Source organism: Patagioenas fasciata, chromosome 12 (assembly GCF_037038585.1).
Source record: "Patagioenas fasciata isolate bPatFas1 chromosome 12, bPatFas1.hap1, whole genome shotgun sequence".
In the NCBI taxonomy this organism is placed as follows: Eukaryota; Metazoa; Chordata; class Aves; order Columbiformes; family Columbidae; genus Patagioenas; species Patagioenas fasciata.
This window is the reverse complement of record NC_092531.1, coordinates 1,616,521-1,644,013: the sequence shown is the minus strand read 5'-3', so window position 1 is coordinate 1,644,013 and position 27,493 is coordinate 1,616,521. Positions and strand designations below refer to the sequence as shown.

At 40.6% G+C, this 27,493-nt stretch overlaps 1 protein-coding gene across 1 annotated transcript; it reads left to right on the top strand.

Annotated features, from left to right (window-relative positions):
* Positions 1 to 27,493, top strand: LOC139828985 (uncharacterized). The gene is made up of 4 exons (XM_071814137.1): positions 1 to 320; positions 378 to 957; positions 23,363 to 23,466; positions 27,385 to 27,493. Exons 1-4 carry the CDS (start codon positions 1 to 3, stop codon positions 27,491 to 27,493), a joined length of 1,113 nt encoding a protein of 370 aa, XP_071670238.1.

The window sequence follows — 27,493 nt, the reverse complement described above, 5'->3', positions numbered from 1 at the left end:
ATGGTGGGGGCGAGGGGCCGGCGGGTACACCTGGACCCTCCGAGGTGGTGTCAGGGCCGTGTGTGGCACCGTCTGGGTGCCATTACCCCCAGCACCACGGTCCGACCCTGCCTCAAAGTGCCTCGCGTTGCCCAGACGCACATTTTGTGGTCACCGCTGCGCGGGCAGCGCCATCCGCACGCTCCTCAGCACCGGCCGGCCCCTCTTCTGAGGCACCTGCGCGGGCCCTCGGCGGGGTCTTGTCCCCGAGGGCCCCTCCTGTGCCCGCAGGAGGCTGTGGGGGCTCATCCCCGCCCGGGGGTGCCGACCCCCGTCCCCGGGTCCGGCGCTGTCAGAGAGCGGCCGGCGCCGCGCCGGTTGCCGTGGTGACGGGAAAGCACCCCGGCCCCGCGCCCCCGCCCCCGCAAACATGGCAGCGGCGGCGCGGCGGCTGCGGGCCACGGCTCCGGCGGGGAGAGGTGGCAGGTGAGGAGCGGCGCGGCGGGAGGTGTCGCCCCCGCCCCCTGCCCGCCTTGCCGCCGGAGGGCCCTCCCTCCCCGCCGGCTCCCCGCAGCCGCCAGGCGGGGCGGCGGGGCCGGGTCAGCGGCTCGGCGGGCCGGGGCCGCCAGCAGGCCGGCGGGCGAGGCGGTGGCGGGGGGCGGGCTCCCAGCAGCGCCAGGCACCGCTCCTCCCTCCCGCTCCGGGAGCCCCCGGCGGGGTGACAGCCCCGCCGCGCCGAGCCAAGCCGTGCCCAGCCGAGCCGCCCCGGCCGGGGCTGCGGAGGCAGCGCCCGCTCCCGACTCGGCCCCATCGCTGCCGGGACGAAGAGAGGCGGGAGCCACCACCCCTGCGCCCGCCATGTGGAAGCTCAACAAGAGCAGCAAAGTTCTGCTGGACGACTCGCCCGAGGAGGAGGAGACGCGCCCCCGCGGCCCGCCGCCCGCCGCCTGCGCCGCCGCCGCCTTCGCGGCCCCCCAGGTAGGAGCGCGGAGCCCGGCGGGGGAGCCCCGCGGGGCCGGGGAGGGGTCGTGCGGCTCGGCCCCGCACCCTGCTCCTCTCCGGCGGCATGAGTAATCACTTTTCCCACCCCGAGATGTGCCGAAAACCGGACTGTGGTCGGAAAAGGGGGTGTTTGCGCGGGGCGTGCAACTGTCACCCGTTTTTTGGGGGTGCTGACTGGTCTGTCCTCCTCTCTTTTCTTCCAGCAGCCGGCCTCCGGCATTGCTGGGACTTGCTGTCCTTCATTCCAGTGGCTTCATACCGCAGGGTACTTTCTCTCCCAGCCCTAGGCAGGGGCATTGTAACCCCTCTGTTAAGCACAATACATTAAACGGTGATTTGTAAGAACATGATCTTCATTTGCAGATGTGTGCGCGTTTGTGTAGAGCGCTGTCGTTTTGGCAGGATTGTTTTTTCTGTAGTTACAGTAATGGTAGTTGGCTATCTTGAAATAGCCGCAATCTTATTTGAAAGCTTTCATTGTTAAATGATAAGTTAAATACCAGCAGTGACCTCCTCAAAGTACCGGTTGCCTAAGAAATACAACCTGAAAGGAAGGGTATCAGATGAGTATCAGGCGAAGCAACTAAAAGAATGTTTGTTGACTTGCTTGCCAAAACTTGATAACAATTAGGCACCAATCCAGCTCAGAAGCGTGGTACACTAGCCAGTATTGCTTTGTTGCTGAACCGATCTGTTGCCACAGAGTATCTTTAGATGTTGAATGCGAGGTTGCAGGAGACATGGGTATCTAAAGCAAGCAGTTGCCCAGGGCAGCAAACTGGTGAGGTTTGTATTCAAAAGAAGGTACAAAAACCCACCAAACTTCCCACCCTATAGCTGTCTTGCCTGCCTTGATGGAAGAGCTGGAGTGGATCTGGATAGCCTACCTTCTCCTTGAGTTTCTGTTTGACAGGTGCTATGGACTGACAACATGTATGGCTACTGCTGAAGAGCAGCTTCTCCCAGTTGCAGCAGTTATTCCCTCCATCTTCCAGTAGCTGAAATCACCAGTCTGCTTCCCAGTTCAGCCTTGCCTTGTGCTTTGCCCTGCACATGAACAGAGAGCCCTGGCCCTTGCTACTTGTTTGACAGCAGCTGTGAAGATGCATATGGATGAACAGGATTTTCTCATTTTGGAGAGCCCACTCAGGGGACGTAGGGGGATTGTGGGTTGGAGATGACCCGAAGTGTCTCCCACAACCTCTAATACAACATCTAACCTCTCCCTCCTACAATTCGTATCCTCAGGTGCTTGGAAACCTCCACTGTTTTCACTAAGCTGCTGGCATGTGCTATCCACAGCCCTCCTAGACTTGCTTACCTCCTGAAACCCTCCTTGAACACCAAAGCTCACCAAAAACTTCCAGTAAATCCCATTGACTATCCACTGCTTGTCTTCTCTACTTCAGATGCTCTAAACCCCCACTGAGGCTCCTGACCTTAGCTTCCCCGTCAGAAGATGATTCTTCAGACTTCTGTCCTGACAATTCTCCCATTATTTTATCCTCTACTTCAACAACAGAGGTCGTTTTTGTTTGTTTGTTTATTTGCTTTTTTGTGTCCTGATCGTCTTTATTGTCCCGGGCTTCAGTTTCATTAGTCTCAAGTTATAAGGGTGATAACAATGATTTCTGGTGCAAATGGTTTGCCATTTTCATAAATTTTAAGAAAATCACTTTCCAGCTCCCATGATGTCTGTTACCAGTGGCAATGGAATAAAAGATGTGGTTTTGGTATTGTAGGTGGTAGGGGAAAAATAAATTATTCTAAGGCACTAAATGAAATATTGTGGAAGATAAAGGGTTCAAAAAAGTTAGCAAGGCTGTAGTGTAGCTTGGCACAGAAACTGGAGTGAAGGCGATAAGCTATTAGCTGTTTGCCTCTTAAAATCAAGAAGATTTGACAATTGGTGAAAAAAGTCCCCAACCTTCCAAAAACATTTAATGTAGTTATTTGAGGAAGCTTCTAGGTCAGCCATAGGTACAGTATTTCTATAACATGGCTTAGACAGGTGTCAAGGAGAAAGTGTGAGGTAACCAAATGCACTTGTTCAGCTTGTTATCGCTGATTGGGTTCAAGGGCCTTGCTGGTAATCTTTGACATTTTTGATGTTTCATCAGAACCTGCTTCTGTTCCAAATAATAGGATTGCAAGGGAGTGAAATCCAGTAATGTGTAGAGCAATTTGGCAATGACCTGCACTTCACTACTGCTGTGTCCTGACCTGCAGCACCCAAGCCCCTGACTTTGGAGGGCAGTAGCACCACCAGAGCTTGGAGGAGTTATGGAGGCAGTTCTCTTAGTACTTCAACTATGCATGAAAAAAGTCTTGTTCTTCCTCAGCCTCTGTTTAAGTTGTCATGGTACTGCCTGCTTAAGCTGTGAATGAGGGACTGCCTCATAAAGACCAAGATAATCCAGGACTTTCCTAATTTTCTGTCTTGAGGGCCAAAATCTAGATAATTTGAGTGCTTTTTAAGAAAGTCCAGCACTAGATTTCATGGAGAAGTTTACTGTTAGATTTCATTTCCTTTATGTTCTTTTCTGAAATGTCATTTGGTAAAAAATGAACTGTAGTCATCATATTTTGACTTTGATTTTTGATATGTTGTTTTCCCCAACAACTCTCTTTTGTCTGTATTTTCAGTTTTAATGCGCAAGGGGGAAGAAAAATCCTTAAGCTTCTACCATTCATGCTATAAATAATGCTGAAACTTCTTACTTCAAAGAAAGGAAATTGGTAGGCACATCTGTGTCATTAAAACAGACCAGGTTGAAAGTGTTCCAGTGTAATGAAATCTTGGTGCTGTATGTTGTTTCTTCAAAGCTGAGAAAGAGTGACGGAGTTCTCACCATGCAACCTAACAATTAGGATATTGCAGTAGCAGACAGCAACAAAGAATTAGACTACTATAAGTTTTGAAAACAAACAAAAAACCAAAAAACCTTTGTTACTCTACCGAAATTTTTATCATCCTATTTAGATATGGAAGCCTGATCTGGGCTTACTCAAACAGACATTTGAACTTGTAGAAGTTTTTTGTTCTTAAATAGTAAGGCTTAGTTTGATCTAAAAAGAGAAGTTTTGACAGTTCTGGTTTTGTGGAATACAGAACAGTTTGATTTTGTTCCAATGGAGAACAAAAACAAATTTCAGAACATGAAAATTGCAATGGGAGGGAATTGTTGGCCTCTGGCCACTTCTTAGCAAAAGTTTCTGCATACATTCAAGTACTTTGAATTGTTAACATGTATTTAAAATAGTAAGGTGTTTCCTGAGATAAGAAAGACAAGTAGATTTTGAAACAGGACTTGTGTAAATAAATGTGTGAATTATTGTATTTTTTTTTGACCAGACAGTTTTAGACTGAATCTTAGAAGTTAATTTTAATTTGCACTTTGAAGCATAACTATTTTAAATTTATGCAGTGAAGAGGCTTTGTTGGCTAAAGTTACAATTAATACATGAAGGCAACTTAACACATGTATAAAATGAAATTATTATGCTTTTTGTGTGTCTCTCAAAATATGCTAGAAATTTGCCCTGATGCATACCAAACTTGCATTCAGTTTGTAACATAGTCATTATGTTTTGAACTGTAGTTATATTTTTGGAAAGGGAAAAATGTTGGGTTTTGACTTCTGGAAGGCAACTCTTCAGCAGCGTGCAAAGCTCTCCTTGATTCAAGCCTCTTATCATTAAGCAGTCCTCAGAGATGTCAGTGCTGTATCAATATCGCATGTAACTCTGACATAAAATGGTGCTTGACTTTAAAACACATCTATATAGTTGAGGAGTGGATGGGTGTCAGATTGACCTATATTATCTGCTGCAACTTTACCTTTAATGTAAAAATATTTCAGATCCTTAGCTTTGATTTGTTCTCCCTGATTGTGTTTTTTTTGTTATGTTCAAAGAGAATATGTGCAAAAACATGTTTTATGCTGAATTTTGTTTAGACTTGCTTCCTGGATGTTTTAAAGTTGGCTACACAGAATTTTAGTTATCTATTTTAATAAAGATGTTTAAGTCTCTGGTGAAATTTTAATACCAACTTTCATCTTGGAATGAGTTGAACTCAGACAGGCCCTGCAGGAATGGGTGGGAGCTGAGCAGCATTTCTTATGTTCTACTAATACATTGAATAAGGGTATTTTTTAATTAAAAAATAAAGCAGTCAATGTTAATCCAGCTAATGCCATTCCTTCATGTTCTGGCCATTCCAGCGTGTCTCAGGCTTTGCCCGCAGTACTCATACAATTCCTTCATACCTTCTCCTCTCTGCTAGCCTGCTTTTTTTGCTTTCATCAGAGTTATTCTTGTGACATTTCAGTGACATTTTCCTGGCTAAAATCCACCACCTGTATTCTGTCATCATTCTTGAACATTAGATGGTGAGACTGACAGTGAAGACTTTCCCGAGCCCTTCCTCAACCTGCCTTTCTTGCTTTTCCTCCTTGTCACATTCGTCTTTCAGCAGCTTCTTGAGCAGGTCCTGTTTCCTTCTCACAGTCTTCTTGGAGCTCTGCGGAGCTGATGGTGTCTTTGAGGGCTTTAAGCTTTCTTGTTTTTAATCCCTTGCATTTCTGAGCTGCTTCACTTTCTGATTTATACTGTCATCTTTACCCACTTAACCCAGATCAGATCTGCTTCTCCCCTCTTAGAGTCTCTTCGTTGGTTAACTCTGACTCAGAAGGCCCACAAAACACATATTGTTTGGTTGGTCTACTACTGTAGACATGAGTATCTATTTTTTTTATTCCAGTCAAGTTTATAAGCTGAAGGTTGTCAGTGGTTTTTATCTATTGTTCAAGAGAGAATTTGTGTCCAATACTTTACTGCTGTTTCCCCTATAAAGTCCAGGTCTGCTTTTTTTTTTTTATTTATTTTTTAAATTTATTATTATTTTTCTTTCTGTCTAGACAGCTGAAATTCTTGTGCAGACCCTCACTTCCCATCCTGATGGTGATTACTTCCTCTGCAGCTTCTAATACCTATGTCTTATTTCCCCATGCCCTAGTCCCCGCAAATCCCATTGCTGTTATTACTGTTGTTGCTTATGGCATAACGTTTAAGTCCTTCTCATCCTTTGGTTTCCGTTTCTTCAGCTGTCTTCCCTTTGTTTCAGGACATTTACATTTAAATCTCTGTCTTTGCTTTCAAGGTTTTTCTTAGGTTTTCTTAATATGCCCCCTTCCTCTTCTCTATTTGCCGTTTTTATCACTTGTATCATACCTCGAGCCAGTTCTGCTTTACTGGCTCCAGTCACCAGGGTATGTCCACAGTCTTGTCTGCCTCCCCTTCAGCCTCACACAGATTTATCCCTTTTCACTGATCTGCAAAACCATCTTCTCCTCCACATCATTGCTTGAGATCTGCTTTCCCTAACCTATTCATTCTATCTTCATGGGGCTTTGCAAGGTTTCCGGAGCCATACGCTCTTAGCAGTGATGGATTTGCTACCATTAATATACAAATTAAAATATAATGCTTTTTGAGAAAGATTCATTGTTTTAATCCATTTAATTATTTACTGGTAAAACAAATTTATATTTTTTAATGTAAACTGTTATAGAAACTATTTGCCAGATTGCATGAGGGCATCCGTAATGTAAGTAGAGCTATTAAAAATTACTGAACATTTTATCAGGTAGACAATCTTTCATTTTTGTCATCATCAGAGGTACATTTCCAACAAGTTTTGCTGCTGCTTTTTTGTGAGGAGCTCCAGGACAGGTGTGTGTGATCACTGTGAGTGCTGATAAAAGCCGCGTGTCAAAAGGAAGCAGCGCATGTGCTGGTGAACACTGTAACCCAAAATATTGTGTTCAACCTGTTTTGCAGAAACTATACTATGAAAATATTGCCATTATTCATGCAAGAGCTTTTTTAAAGATATGTAAATTAATTGCAAATGCCATGACTGAATAAAAAATGTATGTCAGCTACTGTCTTTTGAATTAGCATCCATAGGTTTGTTTTCTAGATCAGAAAAAGCAAACATGAACTTCAAGTACGAAGATTTTCAGTCAGAAATTTCATGAAAATTGAAAACTTCACTGGAATATTTGAATTGTTGCAGAAATTGAAGTCAAATCCATTATTTTACTTTCTTTGTTGCAGCTTCGACACTGATGATATTTTGATCTTAATACAGCTGTTTCCATTTCTTGAAGCACATTTGAAATATTATAAATTGGGCAAAACTAAATTCTTAATGAGCTGAGCTTTTAAAAAATATTTTTAAGGTGTTTAATAACATTCTTCCAAAAATATTTCAGAGAGACAAAGTCTGAGTAATACGCAGTATAGCAACTTACTACGGAGATGCGCAATAACGTGAACAATTAATAGAATAACCTCATAGATTGAGGTAAAAACAGAAAGCATAAGAATCTGGTGTCTGATGTTTCTCTTTGTAACAGCAATAAAATGCAGAACTACAAAAGTATTCCTATGTAAATACTTAACATTCTGAAATGAATCTTCTTCAGCAAGTTTGACCATTTATATCAATTGACAGTAGGAATATGGAAGTAATTTAGATATTCTATTTTAAAATATAAAGGAATGTAAAGCAATAACTGAAGTGGCTGAATGAAACAGAGTTTGTGAAAATGCTAAACAAGTTTTTGACAGCTGTGCATGATAAAGGAAAGAGCATCATCCTAATTTTGGTTCCTTCAGTATTAATAATAATTTGAAAAGTGAAAATGTAGGAAAACTCTTTTTCATCTTCCAGTCAGTCTGGTGAATAATAAGTGGTTACAAAAGATGGGGCCTGGAAGATGGAAGCGTTTTTAAATGCATTGGATGGGTTGGCTGCTGTATCTGAAATAGTCACCTGGATTTGTTAAAGTCAGTGGAGTGAAATAAGTTCTTTTAGAAATGGTCTGATGAGTTATGTTTTAGAAGTATGTTTCAAGATTAGTGTTGTCTACTAAATATATCTCAAGATGAAAGTATAATTCTTTAACATACTTATATATTTACATTTTCCTTTTCTTTATGGACAAAGTATTTTCAGTTTTGCCAAAGATTGGCAGAGGAAACTTTCATTATAGGATTCACTGTCAGTGCTTAATTGCAGTGGATTTAAAATGGTTTATTGTCATAATGTAGATGTTTTTCTAAGTGTAGTGAGCAATCTGGAGTGGAAAAGTATTTTTTATAGAAGAGAAAAATTAGTTTAAAATACTGAATTACTCTTGAGAATGAATAGACTTCAGAAATAGTAGGGTTAATATTTTTCATTGTTGATATTAATAGGAAACTTCCAATTTGCACCACCTGCCCACATGGCTAGTTTGGTTCACTCTCTTGCTTTAGGGATATGCAAATAGAAGGTTGACACATAGCAGTAGATGAAACATGGACAAGACTGATGAAATGATCTTGATCTCAGTCTAGGCTCCCTCTGCCAGAAAGAAGTGGAGGCAAGTCAGGGTTCAGCATGGGAGTTCTGTCTGCTGAACACACAGCCCCGTGTCCCAGGAGAAAGCTGGGTATGACTGAGTAATGCATCACTTTATTTGTTAAAATTGCAAACCTTGTTTTTCCTTAAAGGGCATGTTCAGTTTTGTGTGAGTTTTTGGTTACAGTTCAGCTTTATTTTTCAGCTATGTTAAAAGAATATGTTGAAAGCAGTATAGTTGTTTGGGTGCTTGTTTACATTTGATCACTGTTGCCTCAATTTCATGACTCAGAGGGCATATACCCACACACTGAATTTTTCCAGGTGCATATTATAGTGCAGCAAAGGTGTATGTTCCAGATGTATATTATAGGTGCAGCAAAGAAAATGAGGCTCAGTGCCACTGATCTTCCACTGATAACTTTCATCTTACCCATGCTTGAGTGCATTTTGCATTGTTTTTGATTCAGTTCTAACATGAGGTAAGCAGAGCGACTTTTGCATTAATAATCTGCTTTAGTCTTGTTTGTTTCATTTGATATAATGGCATCAAATGGATCCAGCTCGAACCCAAGGAAGGGGTTTCTTTTGCCAGCTGTATTTTAAGATGGTGATCTGGCAGTGTGACCTCTTCCAAATCTGTGCTGTCTCTGGTCAGGCTGTGTATACATAGTTGTTCAACTGTTTGGTTTGTAATCAGTGTTTTGGGAATCTTTCCAACTTCAGAGGTCAACCTTCAGGTTTGTGATTTCCTGAGTGATTTTTTTAAACACTTTTTTTAACCTTCCACTCTACTATCACTAAATTATTTAGTGGAGCTTGTGGAATATTGGAAATTTTGTTAAATTCTACCCTGGAGTGTATCTCTTGAGGTGGTGGTTGTTTTGGTTTGGTTTGGTTTGTTTTTTTCCCACTTAAATTATACGTTTGTGCTTCATAATCTAATTTGCACTTACAGGCATGATAACCTAGACTTTAAATTACTCTTAGTCCTTGATGAGATGTGTTGATAGGCAGAGGGGATGTAGCAGGTCAGCAGAAGGGCAAGAATTTGTACCAAAAGGAGCTACTATTTTAATAATAGCTTGTTTACTTTTATGTGTGCTCAGCTTTGACAGCTTGTGTATGTATGATAGGAAGGTCTCACAACTGGGTAGAGAAAATCGATAATATACCGTTTTATGTATTAGAGCAAAAGAAGGGCATGCAGGGTGAGATGATGCTATTATTTGTCTTAACTCTTTGATGTCCAGTGTTTCTCATCTTGGCCTGAATTATGAAAGTGAATGATCTAAAGAGACTAATTAATTACTTTACCACAAAGGAAGCTGAGGGAAGTAGATTACAGTTTTGATCTCTGTACAAAAAGGTTTGTGTGCTAGTTGAATTAATCCCTAGAGTACCTTATGGCTTGCAATATGTCCAACAAAAGGGCACTTGTTTCCTTATGAAAACACACTGCACATACCAGCCTTCCCCTGCCAGAACTGGAAGGCTACTCAAGTTGCTGATCAGTGTTTCCCACTAGTGCTAGCATTTAGTCACCTATTAGTTACTAAATACTGTCGTGTGGGCTGCGTTTTTATTTTATATTAAAGTAAAAAATGAATTGTTGTAATTATAAACTGCCTAGATTAAAATACACTGAAATAATGTGTGTTCAGTGTCAGTATGTGTTATGCTGCATGATAACAAAAGCTCATCTTCACTCTTTACATGTAGCTGTACAGTAGATTGTCCCTAAAGAAAATTTGAAACAATGCCAAATTTTAGGCTCCCTGATCTCTGAATGGTAACAAAAGTAGAGAATGTGTATCAGAAGAGTGTGTACTAATGTGTATCACCAAAAAAACACAACTTATTCTGTGAGCAACAAGTGAGGACAGGTTGTATATGACTTCTCATCTTTTGTCCTCACCTCTCCCCAGTGGTGCCACTGGTCCCCTGCCTCCCTCTGGCTCCTCTTTCCCTCTGTCACTGTTTTTAAATACCTGACCCATCCCTTCTCCACAGTGCGCAGGTCCCTCCTGCGCTGTGGCCGTGGGTGCCTCTGGACCCCACACAGGCTCCTCCTGCGCTCTCTCCCTGCTGTGGGGCATCACTCAGCTGCTCTCTGCTTTCCCTGCAGTGCATTTTCTACAAAATGTTTCAAAATCTATTGTCTTTGAGACTGTTGAATTCAAATCTACTGGCCAGTTTTGATCAAGACTTGCTGTGAGCACATGAGATGTATGGATGGACATCACAAGCACACCACAGTTGTCTGAGTCTCCTTTTAGGCATTGTATCTTAAAAGGATACTATGGATACTTAGAATCATAGAATCATTTAGATTGGAAAAGACTTTTAAGATCATTGAGTCCAACTGTTAACGCTGTCAAGTCCACCACCAAACCATGCCCCTAAGCACCACATCTATATGTCTTTTAAATACCTCCAGGGACGGCGATTCAAGCACATCACGGGGCAGCCTGCTCCAGTGACTGACAACCCTTTCAGTGAAGAATTTTTTCCTAATATCCAATCTAAACCTCCCTTGGCACAACTTGAGGCTTTTCTTCTTATCACTTGTTACTTCGGAGAACAGACTGACACCTACCTCACTGCAACCTCCTTTCAGGTACCTGCAAAGAGTCATAAGGTCTTCCACTCCAAAAAATAAAGTATTATTTTAGTTATTGGATTCTCACCAGTTGCTTTCCTGAGGGTTTCGTATATTTTTAATCTTTGTATTTCATATCTTTTAACTTTCTGTTGTCGTCTTACCATAAGCCTCAGCTGCCTGAGCATAGTTACTCCAAACTGCTCTCTCATCCTTTGTGAGGCAGCATGTTGTATGTCCACAGAGACAGTCCTAGTTGTCACACTTTTAAAGAAGCAAATAAATACCATTTTTTTGTCTACTATTTAGTGTGAATTACATCTTTTATAAACAAGGGTGTTCACATTTTATTATGATGACTTCCTAGCCACATAAGGTGCTTGTTGCATCTCTCAGTTTTTCTCTAAAAGCTCAAGCTGTGACAGCTGCTTTGTGCTCTTGCTTCCTTGTGCTCTGCCTTGCTAGAGACTGGATGCCTTCACGCTGCCATCTTTGCTCTGTAGTAGAGCATGAAGTCTGTTCATGCACTTTCATGTTTTTATTATCCTTCTTAAGATATTTGGAGAGGTGGAAGATTGAAAATGTGAGATGTTATTTCTTTGGAAGGTAGTAACAGTGTCTTGTTTGTTCTGGAGACAATGTTGTTGGTTGTTGAAACTGGTAGCTCTGCCAGCCTGGACGTCTGAGATAGGTTATCCTCTTACCATACTTCCCCCCGAGATTTTTATAGTTCTTTTGTTTTGTTTTGTTAGTGGTTTTGTTTGTTTGTTTGTTTTTGGTTTTTTAATTTTTGGTAAAAATTTGGACAAATCAGATGAAGTATTCTCTAGCTCTTACCCTGTGTCCGATCAGAGATGCCATCATGTTAAGTCTAAGGCTTTGTAACCTCATCCAAAAGTTTGGGAGCTGGGTGTTGAGAAGAAAGAAGGAAAGTTCTGAAATGTTATGTGTGTGGCATTTCAGTTTAAAGCACTGCCCATGATTCTCTTAAAAGGGAAGGAAAAAACAAAAAAGAGAAAAACTAATTGAATTTCATTGTAGAGTACTATACAAATCTTAACTTTGCCATTTTTGGCTACCCCTCTACAATAATATTCTCCTGTATTAAAGACAGCTGACTGAAATCCAGAAGTTAAATAATTTGTTAAGATCCACAGGAAGTAATATTCTCATTATGGATCATAATAGGAGTTCCCAACTTTGTGTTCTGCCACAACAATTAAAACTGTCTATGTACAATTCACTTTATTTCAACACACTGTTATTGTGGCACTGTAGCGTGGTGGTCTTCGTACTGATTCTAAAAATGCTCCTAACTCCATCCTTGTCCCTTGTATAATGTAAAGTATTGCCTATAAAGTAAATGGAAATGTTAGTAGGCAAATAATTATTAAAATATATTTATAAAAATAAGTATAACAGAAACAGATGCATGGGATTTGAAGCTGGTCTCTCAAAATGAAGCTGATACATTTGGGCCCCCACATGACTGGAAATACCTAATGCTTCTCATGCTGGCTTTCTCACCTCTTTCTGATGCTGTTAGCAAAGTGAAGGTGGTCCTTGGTAACGTGTAGGAGCTGAGATACTGTGTGTTTTGGGAGTCTTGGGATATGTGCATGTGCAGTTACCTTAAATGGAAAATTAAGGTTATGGAGCAAAGAGCATAACAACTCCTTTGCATTTACTGTAGTGAAAAAGGAAAGAGTTGATACATTTGATTTTTAAACAGTAAGTGGCTGACATAAGCAAAAATGGACCAAAGGAAACATAGGGGATTCTGTGAAACAGCCACTTCAAATATAATTTCCACAAACGGTTCTGTTGTAATTTTGTTTTTTTCTTGGAATTGGAATTGGATAATTTCAGTTATAGGTAGCTGTTCTTGTTTTGTACTTGGAGACTGTTTATATTTGGAGTTATATGTAGAGGAAGAAAAAGTGTCATTTTTTTCTCATTAAAACACAGGCTATGTATGCTGTGCCCCACTTTCTATATCTTTCTTTGGCCTCTAAAGTGCTCCTGACACTGATCTTACTTGCCCTGTCTTGAAGAGAATGTTGATAGTAACAGGAGGACCTGAGCATGCTAAGGTACCAGCTTAATTCAGAGATGGACCGAAGTGCTACCCTAATGAATTGCCTTCACTAGCATTGTCAGTACTCTGGTTTTCTTTCAAAATCTACTGTTATGAATGGAGAGGAAAGGAATGTAGGCAGAAGTCTGTCTTTGAGTTCAGCAAATCCATGAACCTCAATGGGATGCACCCATGAGTGCTGAGTGAAGTGGCAGATGTTATTGCTAAGCTGCTCTCCATCATATTCGGGAGGTCATGGAGAACAGGAGAGGTGTCTGAGGACTGGAGGAAAGCCAGTGTCACTCCAGTCTTCAAAAAGGGCAAGAAGGATGACCCAGGAAACTACAGGCCTGTCAGCTTATATTGGAGACTCCAGTCACCTCCATCCCTGGAAAGGTGATGGAACAGCTCATTCTGGATGTCATCTCTAAGCATGTGGAGGAAAATAAGATTATCAGGAGTAGTCAGCATGGGTTCACCAAAGGCAAATAAAGTTTGACCAACTGTTAGCTGCCTATGGTGGTCCGATGACTGGCTGGGTAGATGAGGGGAGAGCAATGGATGTTGTCTGCCTTGACTTCAGCAAGGATTTTAGCATTGTCTCCCATAACATCCTCATAGGCAAGCTCAAGAAGTCCGGGTGGGATGATGCACGGTGAGATGCGTCAAGAACTGGCTGGACAGCAGAGCTCAGAGGGTTGTGATCAATGGTGCAGAGTCTGGTTGGAGACCTGGAGTTAGTGGGGTTCCCTAGGGGTCAGTACTGGGTGCAGTCCTGTTCAACCTGTTCATCAATGACCTGGATGAAGAGAGTGAGTGCACCCTCAGCATATTTGCTGATGATACCAAACTGGGAGGAAGGGCTGACACACCAGAAGGCTGTGCTACCATTAGGTGAGACCAGGACAAGCTGGAGGACTGGGCAGAGAAGAACTTGATGAAGCTTAACAAAGGGTCCTGCACTGAGGGGAGAGTGGCTCTCTGACCACAAGAGGTTAAGGACTTCATCTCATATCTCTTTCAGAAAAGAAAAATAGGCATAAAAGTTATTTTTTTTTACTTTGATATGTGTCCAAGAATTTTTTTTTAATGTTCTTAAAATACATTAGTAGAAGATGAAAGAACTGGAAGTTGTTATGATATGCTAGAGCTTATTTTGAAATTCCATAGGTACAGAGAAAAGCATTTGAAAATAGTTTCATTAGTGCAATAGAATACTTTACATTAATATGTATAAACTGAACATCTGCCTCTGTTACTTCTTTTTGTTCTACTTCAGATACAGCACGACTTTGACTGAAAACAGAATTAAGATTGTACTATACCTTTTTCTACTTTTTAGAAGAGATGTATTCCTTTTTATGGAAAATACCAACTACTGTTTATTTTATGCCAGATGATGAATGTTTAGGAAAAGAACCGTAAAATTAATTTCTTTATATTGAAGCTTTTTTGCCCCTTAGTCTTTCAGGAAGGCTTGCTAAGTGTTTTGACTTCAAAAAGTATTCAGGCAAACCACTGAGCTACAGTATTTGTGTGTTTTAAGGTAAAACACCCTTGTCTTAAAAATATATTCACAAAAAAGCACCTTGTCTTTCTCCTTTCTTTACTGTTGTTTCTGAAAGCACTTCTGTATTTTATTTGGTTGTTCTGTCATTTTAGCAGCTGTCAGTACAGTGATACTCCAGAAGTTCCAAAATCTTTAATATGTTAATAAAAGGCTGATGAATTAGATGTGTGGTCTTCTCAGTATGCACATGTTATGGGTTAAAGAGTCTCTGTTTTGAAGCAGTACGGTGAAGAAGAATGACGTTTTTGACGAAAAGGGCAGTGGATGAAGGGTATGTCTGCCCTTTTGGGAGGTGGTCCTAATGCTCTCTTAAAACTTGAGTTTTAGGACAGTATTGATGCCCATTCACAGAGGAAAAGCCTTTGACCTAGGTTTGGAGGTGCAAAAGTGGGAGCTGGAGATTTAGGCTGGATGATGATCTTAGTTTCTGCTCATGCCGGGAACCTGTCCACTTAGCAGTGAGGACAGGCTAACTGCAAAGCTCAGTTTTTCTAGTTCCCTCTTCACAGCTCTCCTGAAAGGCAAGTATAGCTGGATAAAAAGCCTCAAAGTGAGGAACTGTGAACCCTCTAGTGGTGCTCTGCAAAATGCAGAAATGTGGAACCCATGTTTGTGCTGCACTTGGCCTTTCAGCCCTGCAGAGCTCATCCTGGGGATCTCGCCTCGTGCTGGGCTTCCGAGTTAAAAGTACAGCAGAGGCTTCATCTGTAGTTATTAGGGCAGCTTTTGAAATGAGACACAGTTTTGAAAAACAAAAGAATCATTTTAATAACAGAATTGGAGATGTTGGGACGTTCTAGTAGAGATAAATGCTGTTGTTCCAGCTCATGTGTGCCACAGAATAAAGTAACTGTTGGTCTGCACACCAGCAGCTGGATGAGTTGAAAAATCCTCCCCCCCACCCCATACACTTTGACATTTGTCTGGAACACAAATTGGGGGGGGGTGTTTTTTTTTTTTTTTTACTTTCTGTTATTTGAGTTCTTGCATGTTATGAATGCGTTTCCTATAATGTGGGAACAATGCCTCTTTAATTAAAGCTGATGGCCTTTTTTTTTTTTTTTTTAATCGAAAACCACTTAGTTGTAACTTTATTGAACTGTAAGGTACTTATATAGAAAATTTCGTATCTAGCTTTTTATTTTGGGCTCTTTTTTCATGGGAGGAGGGAGAGAAGCTGTGGAACAAACAATTGTTTCTTCTCAGTCAAGGTTGAAAGGAAAACCCATCCTTTTAGCTTACATTTAAAAAAAATCCTGCAAGTGTTCTGTGGAGTGCCTCTACTTTGCTGGAGGGTTTTGATTTGCCAGTTGTCAATCCTCTGTGAAAATGCTTGTAAAGATCTGCTAAGACTTGGCTAAAATATATATTTCTGGAAATCTCATTTCATACATGCTGAGCAGCGACTTTTTAGGGATTAGCTGCTTAACTACACAGAGGCACTGAACATGCTGATTCTCACTGCAGGTATACAGCCAAGAATCCCCTGTAATTGCTCTTTTTGGTTGCTAAGACTCTTGTCATGTGGCTTCCTGTAGCCATCAGAGAGTCACTTCTGTGCTCCAGAGCCCTGCTGGCCAGGCAGGCGGGGAGTAGAAAAGCCATAGTAGTAGAATATATTGACAGTGTTGGTACCCACTCATAAAGCAGTGCCGTTTTAGAGCCAGAGTAATACTTGAACATACTCAAATTTCTTGCTTTGAGATGAAAACTGTTTGTCTTGTACCCTTAATATAGGTGTGGCAAATCCTTGCTGTTATTGACTTGATTGAATTCTGTGCTGTTTTTTTCCTCACATAATGAAGTGTTCATGTATATTAACCACATGCATCTGATGGGTGGATTTAACTGTTTTCAGTTAAATTTACAGAGTCTTCCTCTTTAGTATATGTTCATCTATATCTACATACTTTTTTGTGCAATGTACTTTTAAAATTTGCTTTTAAGCAAATCTACTTCTTTAGTTTATACCAAACTGTTACTATTTCTGTTTTGCTGCCTTTTAGCCTAATTTTTCATTAACCTTCTTGCCCTCTAGTAGAGTTCTAATGATGAACTGTGTCACTTTGGGCAGTAAAATTAACTGAAAATTCTTCTTAGTGGTGCTTTGCTGTTTCCCAGTAGACTCTGAATTGTTCATTTATAACGCTTTGCCCGCTTACCTAGTATGGGAAACTGAGTTGCGTGAATCATTAGAATTTGTTGATGTGGTGAAGAATGGTATACCTAAATTTACTTTTGGTAATAATACCTCTCAGTTTTGTAGGAGACTTCCAATTAAGAGGCGCTGTCCCTTTGTGGAGCATTTTATGAAGTTAACTGCCAGTAGATACGAGTTCCCCATTTTATCTAAAGAAAGCAGAATTGTAGTCAACATATACACTTTATGTGCAGTTGATGCACTGGAATCAATACAGGTAACAAAGCAGAAAACTTACCATAAAGGTTGAGTTTACAGAGTGAAGCTTAGGGGGTGAGTTTGGGAAGGCATACTATATGCACAAAGCTGTATGTATGGAAGACAGTGCATAGATGGCTGCAACTTCCAGAGGGTGCTCGTGCTGATACAGTAGCTGTTGCTACAGAAGAGGTGCTGTTGCCCCTAGTGTCCACATGCTTTGGTGACTGTCTGACTTTTAATGAGCTGATTCTTACCACAAACTCAAAAGAATGCAAAAAAATGAATTAGTTAGATTTCTGCTGGCTTAATCATAGAATTGTTTTGCTTGGAAAGGACCTTTAAGATCATCAAGTCCAATTATTAATCTAGCACTGCCAAGTCCACCTCTAAACCATTTCCCCAAGAACCTCATCTGTGTGTGTTTTAAACACCTCCAGGGATGGTGACTCAACCACTTCCCTGGGCAGCCTGTTCCAATGCCTGACAACCCTTTCCGTGAAGACATTTTTCCTAATATCCAATATGAACCTTCACTGGCACAACTTGAGGCGATTTCCTTTTGTCCTATCACTTGTTACCTGGGAGAAGAGACCAACACCTACCTTGCCACAACCTCCTTTCACGTAGTTGTAGAGAGCGATCACATCTCCTCTCAGCCTCCTTTTCTCCAGGCTAAACAGCCCCAGTTCCCTCAGCTGCTTCTCATAGGACTTGTGCTCCGGACCCTTCACTGGCTTCATTGCCCTTCTTTGGGTTGAACTGTTTTTCCACAGCATCCCACAGATACAAACCTGCAGTGTTTGGAAAGCAGCATAAATGTGAGTAGGCAATGGACTGGGTTGACCCTTTTCAGCATCAGTGTCTGGTAAACCAGATCTGCCCCCCTGTGTGAATTCTCTCTGGGAATCTGTCTGACAGATGGGCACCGGCACTGAGGCATTGGCAAAGCAGAGGGGAGCGAGGGGGGAAACATCAGACAGTTTGACTAGGGATACAGACTGCATCCTTTACATGATGTTCTAGAAGTGACTACTTGTACTCCCAGTTTCAGAAAACACTCTAATTAAATGGCAGCTTTCTCATGGCGGAGAAAGTACTTCACAAGCTGGAATTTCCTCTGCTGAAGGGGAAGAATCTGTGCTCTGGGCTTGAGCTCTTTAGATGCCTATTGGGACACATGACGATGATGGTTTTTCAGTAGTGTACCAGTTGATGGGTTAATACGTTATCTGTAATTTCTGTTTTCCTGATCCTTTTGGGTGATTGAACAGGACATTGTGCTGCACAGATTTTCACAGTCTAAAATAGAAGATATGGGAGAACCTTTATTAATGCCTGTTTTGACAGGCATACTCTGTGCTTTCATAGTCAAACTGGTATAAGACCAGGCTGTAATCCTGCTTCACAGAATACTCAAATGGCATCTTTAAAAGTTTCTGCTTTGTTTTTCATTGGCATTTTTGAAACAGACCGCAGCATCCAGCCTGGTCCTCTAAGGGTTTTGACTTCCTACCATCTGATATTACAATTCTAGTCCTTCTTAATAGTGTTTTCTTTTCTTAGCAGTCCCTTATAGGCATTTCACTTGATTTTTTTTTTTCTTTTAAATTATTATGAGTTTTTAACCTGGATGTTTGACTGTACACCTAGTTCTATTCTAGTGCTATCAATCAGTTTTGATTTTCAAAGATCACCTCCTCCAAGCTCAGAAATAGCTCATCCTATCCATCCCATCAACAGAGAAAGAAGCAAAGGTGTCATGTCTGTCTGCATCAATGACCTCCAACATAAAAAGGAAGAATACAGGAGGTGAAAGTAGGATCAAGTGACCTGGGGGAAATACAGAGATGCTCCTTGAGCATGCAGAGATGGCGTTAGGAAACATGAATCCCACCTAGAGTTAAATCTGGTGAGGAGAATGAAGAGCAATAAGAAAGGTTTCTGCAGGTACACCAGCAGCAGGGAGGGTGTAAAGAAGAAGATGGAGTATCACTCTTCTTGGTGGTGCTCCTTGAATGGGCAAAAGGCAGTAGGCACAAATTGAAACAGAAGAAGTATCATTTAAACATAAGAAGAAATGTTTTCACCAGGAGGGCAGTGAAGCCCTGTAACAGGTTGCCCAGAGAGGTTGTGGATTCTCCAGCTGTAGAGAGGCTCAAAACCCAGCTGTGTGTGATCTTTGTCAATCTGCTCAAGCTGACCCTGCTTTGAGCAGTGTGGTTGGACTAGATGGTCTCCAGGGGTCCTGTCCAGCTGTAAAGGCTGTGTGATTCTGTGAACTTTGGATGTTGAATTATTTATTTTTCCACTGACACAAGGAAAAATACTTAAAAGGTTTGAGAATACAAGCTCGTCAGCTATGTATACAAACTTTTCTGAAAATCTTAGGAGTAGTACTTGTTGAGTTTTGTATAGACAGTCACAGAACAAAAATGAAATACAGAACTTCTGCAAGTGGCTCGATGCTTTAAGACAGTATTAGTACTGTATTTTTATACTTTGCGTAACTTTAATCTTTTTACACAAAGTAGGCGTCCAGAGTGGTAAGGAGTCAGCTCACCGAAGTCTCATCTCTTCTTTACTTACTGGCATTCCTTTGACATCCATTGCAAGGAGGCTAATTGTTCTGGGATCTAGGTCTTTTTCCATGTGCTCTGTAAAGAATGTAAGAAATTCCCAGGTCCCGCAGTCTGTCTGTGGCACCAGGAAGTGCTGTTCAGGGAGAGCATAGCTTGGCCGGTTTCTAGGGCCTCTTCCGCTAACACCACGAATCATTGTTTTGAGATACTGGAGGGTACATCCCTCTACATAGAGGGTATCCAGTTACAGACCTGCTGCCTGAATTAGTCTAATCCTTTTTTTGTGATGGTTCCCAACATTTTTTGGCTTTGCAGCTGCTGCATGTCAAGACCGATGGTTTCAGAGAATGGTGACTTAAAGATCTCCTTCCTGAGCTGTACCTACCAGCAGGTACAGTTGTAACTGTTCCACCTGCATAGGTGGTGACACTGCATGTGTAGGTTAAAAATTTTTAAAAGACATTGAAAAGAAATACAGAAATACAGCAGGCTGTTTTGGGGGATTTTTCTTGTATTTGACAGAGTTACATGACAGCTGTAATCAAAAAGAGAGACTGTTGTCTTAAGCAGTTCAGTAGTTAGAAAAAAGCTTCTGGAAGTGGGAAATAAGTTTGACCTCCTCCTTTGCTAAGGTTTATATTCTTAAGTACGCTGTCACTGAGAAGACTATCAAGAGTGAGCTGTTGGCTCCTTTTCAGTTGGGTGAAAAGATGTTTCAGCAGATCCACACTGGTGCAGGCAGGTGTAGCAGAGAAGGCGTCGCTGTAGTAGGCCAGGTTCTGGTTTTACTCTTGCACTTCTGGGGTTTCTTTCAGCCTAGGCCATTAATATGCAGTAGGCTTTGTGCAATGAGTTTTATCACATATTAGCAAAATACAGTCTACTTGGATGTTGCTGCCATTATGTAGACTATCCTCGCATTGTTTCTTTTGGAGAAACATCAAATAACTAACTGGTGGAAGCATGTCTTAAAGGTTTAGTATACATTTCCCCTAAGGATTGGTTGAGAAAAGAATAAATCACTTAGAATCTGCTACACGGCTATTACCTTTGTAGGTACGTACCAAATGCCCTGGGTCCATTGTGGGAGTGCTTGTTCATGGAAATATCGAAGGAATGGTTCAGTGTGTACATAGATACTGATATACAGATGGGTGGAAAGAGTGCAGAGTTTGTAATTTTTTATCTGGAAACCTGCACACACTATCTGTTTGACATTGAACAGAACTTTTCTAATAATTGTTCTTAAAAATATCTGTGAATAAGAATCAGGCTTAATGGACTTAGATTTAAAAATATCCAAAGTAAAAAATATGGAAAGCTTGTGGCTGGACATGAATGTTCTATATTAAAAGAAGGTGTGTGTGTAGGTATATCCTTTTTTACAGTGAATGTAACTCTGTATAAATGCATGTCTCCAAATAGTCTTTGATCAGTGCTGTTCTTCAAAGGCACCTATAATTTAAATGAAGCTGTATTAAATTGATATCTGAAAACCATTAACAAGGTGTTTTTCTCTTTTTGTTTCTAAATCTGCAGATTAGTTATGTAGCAATGGCTTGATGAAAACATCAACAGTGAAGACACACAAGCTTATCTATAACATAGATCACTGAGGTAGATTTGGCTCTTTTTCCCATTTAAAGGCCTAAAGGTTTAAGGCAGTAAGAGCTGTTATGTGCTGCATTTAATTGTGGGCTGGCCTATGGTAGCAAAGGTTCCTTCCTTCCTTCCCCAAAAGGCCTGAAATAGTAGAGTTGGAGTAAGATAACAGAGGATGAAGGATCTTTTTTAACATGTGAAAAGCCAAGTGCTTTCTAGAGTTTTTATCTTTTTTTCCTTCTTTCTTTAGACGGATTACTTTTTTCAATAATTAACTTCTTGGAGGTTCTTACATTTTAGAAGTTTGCTGTGGATGAAGTACTTTGCAGTGAGAGGAAGCCAAATCAGAGCAACAAATCCTCAGTTAAACTTGTTACAGAATTTAACTGAACAACAGAAACAGATAATAGGATTGGGCCTTTATAGACTAAAATTGAGGTTTTAGACCGTTATTTACATGACAGAAATATTAAATGTTGACTACTGCTTGGTGAGGCTGACAGTTTAAACACAAGGATTTGGTATAGCAAGGCATCTCTTTGAAGGCATCATCTGCAGCTTGTCTGGTTTTGTTTTATACTATCGACAGTACCGGTGTTCTATGAGATGGGTTTGGTGAGTGAGCCACAGGGATACAAAGCTGAAGGTACTTATTTTTAACATAATTAAAAATTATGTCTACTTATTTTTAACATAATTAAAAATAGAAAGTGTATGTTTAAATTAAACATGAGAGTTTGCTCATTATAATCTGTACTTATTTTATTCTCATAGTGGAAAAAATATTTATGGAAGCAGTTGCTTTTCTTATGAAGCCATGAGGAATGCTGTGGTTTATGGTAAGATTAGGCGTGGGCTGCTGCGGCCTGGCTTGTGGTGAACCTGGCTCTTCTGTGCCTCATCTGTCCATATCCCATGAACAAAAGCTGGTAATCACTCTGGGCTTGCTCTTCAGAGTTCCCCACCTCTTTGCCCAAAGCTGTGTCCATATTTTTATCTAGCCAAAGTGAAATTAAGTGAAGGAAAGTCTAGGTTAGACCTTCCTCTTAATCCAAAAAGGGACCTACTGTGTCTTCTGGGTCAGAGGAGCTGAGGCGGCAGGGAAGGTGTAGGATACAGTGGAAGGGGAGAACAGGAGATGGAAATATGCTGTGACTAACATGTCATAAGAAAGTTTCTGGTTTACTGCTGTGAATGGTAGAGGTGATGGGTTTCTGAGAGGTGAGGAGCTGGCAGTACTAGGATTTTCCTATCTAGTGTTTGTGCTCAATTTGTAGGTGGTTGTTTCACATACATATTTTAAGGCCTATGTGGATGTACCAGTTGTAAAGTGTAATGAGTTAAAACCAAAATGACAAACTGATACTGATTTGCACTGACAAGTTCTGCAGAAAGGATGAAGCATCGTAACAGGTGATGAATTACCCTTCACTGGTGTTGACTACTACGATTTTGTTTTGATTGTTGTTATACTTCAGAATGTATTGTTGTATTTTTTTAATGTAATCAAGTAACACTCATAGACTGTCACTCTGCCCTTCTTAGAAGACCTTGAGAGAAATGCATGTGAGCATTTCTGTTAGAGTCCCTAAGTCCCTCAGCATGCTATCAGAATAAAAATAACCAATACCTATATTTTTCACTTTGGGGAGAGGGAACCAAGCCTTTAATAATGTTGAAAAAATGATTTATACTACATGTTTAATAGTTGCAGTAAATTTGGGGAGCACACTGTGTGTGGTGCACCAGTGCCACACGCTGCGTTTCACCGATGAGCCAAACCTCTGACCCTTTTTGCTTGCAGGGCCATGAGTAGTTTGGTGAGTTAAAAATAGGAACAATGGGTGCAAAACAGGTTAAGCCTTAAGAGTTTCTTAATTCAGCTGGCTGTCCTGTCTGAGACCCCTTCGAGCAATGACTGTTGGTGGCATCTCTGTCTGCTGAAGGCCCTAAGCTGCCTATGTTCCCTTCTGACCATGAGACACCAAAGTGGGGCCAGCAGCTCCTGCCTGCAGAAGCGCACCCAGGAGCAGAGCTGTGTTCCCTGACACCGCTTGCCTGCCTCTGCAAACCAGCAGGGGTTTGTCCACAAAGTCTGTTATTCACATTTATGAGGATGGTTATTTCTCTGCATAGGTTCAAGGTGCAAGTTTCCGGGGTTGGAAGGAAGTGACGTCCATGTTCAATAAAGATGATGAACAGCAATTGCTAGCAGGATGCAAGTCTCCAAAATCCAAAGGGTGAGTACAATCATTTGGTCTATCTGCTATTAAAATATACAAACTGGAACAGAAAATTCTTCCGCTGTGCAAAGTAGTGAAGGTAGACACTGAGAAGCAATAGTGTTCAACTCCTGGAAGTGAAATCACCAAGAAAGATTTATGTGCCTTTCAGAATGATGTATAAGTGAAGTTTACAATGAATAAGACATGCTCTTTAGGAAAGGACAGATACTGTGGACAACCTTTTTAGGTCTGTCAGGATGAAAAGGGAATTTAGCTGCATAATTTTTTTTTTACTGTAGGAAAGGAATAAAGTTTTCTGAGTAAAGGGGTCATTCCCATGCTTCTCCCTTCCTCTTAAGGATTAATTACGGTTGAGTTTACAAAGTCCCTTTTTTACATGCTTTACTTGTTCTTTTGGAATCTTGCTATACCTACAAAGGTTAAGTGGAGTAGCTATACCAGGATCTGCAAATCTTCCCTGTTGGAGCTGAGGGTGCTTCCTTGGAACAGGCCCGCTGCCAGTGCGGTTACAGCTGTTCTCTGAATAGAACAAGCTCCTTTCCAGAATTACAGAATGGTTGGGGTTGGAAGGGACCTCTGGAGATCATCTAGTCTAACACACCTGCTAAAGCAGGTTCACCACAGCAGATGGCACAGGAATGTGTCCAGGAGGGTCTTGAGTGTCTCCAGAGAAGGAGACTCCACAACCTCTCTGGGCAGCCTGTTCCAGTGCTCGGGCACCCTCCAAGTAAAGAAGTTTCTCCTCATATTCAGATGGAACCTCCTGTGCTTCAGTCTCTGCCCATTGCTCCTCATCGTATCATTGGGCACCACTGAAAGGAGTCTGGTCCCATCCTCTTGACACCCACCCGTGAGATATTTATAAACATTGATAAGATCCCCTCTTAGCCTTCTCTTCTTCAGACTGAACAGACCCAGTTCTCTCAGTCTTTCATCATAAGAAAGATGCTCCAGACCCCCAATCATCTTCTTAGCCCACCGCTGGACTCCCTCAAGTAATTCCTTGTCCTTCTTAAACTGGAGAACCCAGAACTGGACGCAGTATTCCAGATGCGGCCTCACCACAGCAGAACAGAGGGGAAGGAGAACCTCCTTCAACCTGCTGGTCACACTGTTCCTAATGCACCCCAGGACACCACTGGCCCTCTTGGCCACAAGGGCACATTGCAGGCCTGTTGCCAACCAGGACTCCCAAGTCCTTCTTTGCAGAGCTACTTTCCAGCCAGTCAGCCCCCAACCTGTACTGGTGTCTGGGGTTACTCCTCCCCAGGACAGACTGTTTTTCTGTTCCAAGTATTTGTAGGCTTCACCTGCGTGTGCTACCTGACTGCCTTGGTTACACACAGGAAAAAATGTGCCACCTGTCAGTATAGCTGTTCCAGCCAAATAGTAGCTTTGATAAGACTTTCTGTATTATGTTTTGTTTCCAGTTTACTTTGAAATACATATATTTCAGTATACAAGACTATACATGTGCATGTAGGGTGTGTGTGTGTGAAAATGGTTTTAGAATCTAAATACATATATTCCCATTTCCATTTGAATCTGTTCAGTAAAACTTCCCCAGAGTTCCCTCCTGCCCCTGTACAATTTTATGGGTGGTGCTGAGATCCCAGAATCACAGTCTGTGGTGGAGTCCGTGATTGGCTTTAGCAAGATGAAAATTCTGAATTATTGGAAATCCAAACTTCAGTAAAGGAAAAACCCTTTTGAAGGTATTGGTTTGGTCCACTACTTAAATATGAAAGAGTCAAGCTTTCATTAATGGGAAAAAAGCTCTTTTAAGAGAAATATTTTAAACATTTCACTGGTGGTTTTATTTGTGGCTGAGGAATTTGTATGCTGCTAGGAGATTTCAATTTGCTACTTAGCTCACTGAACCCCGAAGGTTCCTTGTTTCACCACTGGTATTCAGCCTTTCCTTGTGGTCCATCATTTGATTACATATCTGACCCTGTATGTAAACCTGTGCAGATATATTTGACATTCTGTATTTTAAATACTCCACACTGTGATTGTGAAATAATTCATATTGAAGAGTCTTAATCGGATAAAAAAATAATAATATGAGTAGCCTTTCAAATGTCTCTTTGAGAGAGAAATTACAGCAAAGGTTGTTTTTTCATGGTTTTGATAAGGGAATTTTGGGAGTTCCTAGCAGAAATACCAAACAGCCATTTTCAAAACATTGTGCCTATGTTTATGATAAAAACACTGTATCTTTTAAGTCCAAGTACTGTGTACATCAAATATATGAGGGTATAAAGTTTAGCTGGCAATGTGATAACAGGTATGTGAACCTGAGAAACATAGTGATTGTTAAAAGCTGGTGGTAGACAAAACATTTTCATATTCTTTCTACTATCCTGGCTCTGTGGTTTTTTTTTGTTTGTTGATTCCTCTAGAATGCTGAGTACAACAGTCTGGAATTGCCCATGTAAACAGATTCAGAAAGCTTCCATACCTCCATCGCTATGAAAGCTAATCTTGGTTGTGGTTTGTTTGATCCAAATTTAGTGGAAAATCATTTACATATGTGGATCTTAGTCTTCATGCTAAATCTGATTTAGGATGTTAACTATGATCACCTGCTAGAATTAAAATCCAGGCTCCATCAGAAATCTCAGTTGTCCTACATATTCCTTTATTTTTTTTTTTTAAATGCTGAGATGTAATATCTAATATTAAATTATTTCATATTAGCTTTGTGTCTATAATGTCATTTCAGAGGTGTTAAATTATGATGCACTAAGAGATGAAACCTTGTTTGGTTTTGGGTTTTGGGTTTTTTTTTTTTTTTTTACATTTCCAGAGATAACAATCTTGTGTTCATAATTTTAGTTGTATACCCTTATCCTGTTTGTAAATTTGATGCAATATTCAGGTTCCCAAACTGAATAAGAGGAAACGTTTTAGCTATCTGATATTCACAACTTGTTTTATTTCTGTACTAAAAATTCAGAATTGGAAAGGAATGAGTAGAGCTGTACATGCAATTTACTGTTTATTTATTATCGGTCTCTTATTCATTTAAAAAGTGAGGAAACAATAGAAAAGTGAAAAAGTAATTTTTTGAAAGGCAGACATTCAAAACACTTTATCTAAATGACTGGTTAAGTACAATGAAAATCTATGCAGCCCCTGTATAGAAAGAAATACACTGATGTTATATTTGTTATGTATTTTATCAAGTTATAATAAAAATTATTCTGCATACACAGGAGTAAAATTCAATGCACAACATTATATTTATGGAACCTGAAATTACAATGTGTTAACAAACTGGCTAAATCATTATGGTAATAGAAGTTATGCCTAGAATTTATTTTTTCTATTTGTATTAAAAATGTAGCATTAGGTATGCTATGTTTCTCCTGAAAATTATACTACAAATAATGCATTTTACTATAATTGCAAATATATTTCCCTTACTATTACTTTGTATTAAACATCTAACCCTGGAGAACTACCTTGTCACCCACACGTTAAAAATTCTGGGGAATAACTCCCTGTGCAGCAAGACCGTCTCATTGGAAACAAGCACACACTATCAAGCATAAAAATGGAGGAAAACACACACACTCTCAATATTGCAACTCAGATTTGGAATGTCAGAGAATCCACTCACTTTTGTGACCTGTCAATGATTTACCACTTCTCCTAGGTTTTTCTCATGTGTAACAAACAACTAAATCAAGTAAAATGTTACTCTTGTTTCACTGATTTTAAGAGACCAGTTGACATCCACATACATAAAATATTACAAGATAACTCTCACTGCTAACTACCGTTACATCTGTTTTTGTAATAATTATTCAAATGTTAAAATTGTAAGATTTATTCAAATATTTATCACTTTCCCCAGTATTTAATGAACTGTGTTAACCTCTGACAAACATTATTCAATTAAAGGAAACAAGATGTCATTCAATTAAAAGGAGCAAATGAAGATAAGGAAACAGATTTGTATGATGCTCGTACTAGGTTTGGAAGAAGTCAAACAGAAGCAGATGAATGTTAG

Bases quoted from the DNA above. Each gene is read 5' to 3' on its own strand.
- LOC139828985 (XM_071814137.1), top strand. From the start codon at position 1: ATGGTGGGGGCGAGGGGCCGGCGGGTACACCTGGACCCTCCGAGGTGG. The intron at 321-377 runs GTCCGGCGCTGT...GTGACGGGAAAG, and splicing joins GTGCCGACCCCCGTCCCCGG to CACCCCGGCCCCGCGCCCCC. The intron at 958-23,362 runs GTAGGAGCGCGG...TTCTCTGCATAG, and splicing joins CCGCCTTCGCGGCCCCCCAG to GTTCAAGGTGCAAGTTTCCG.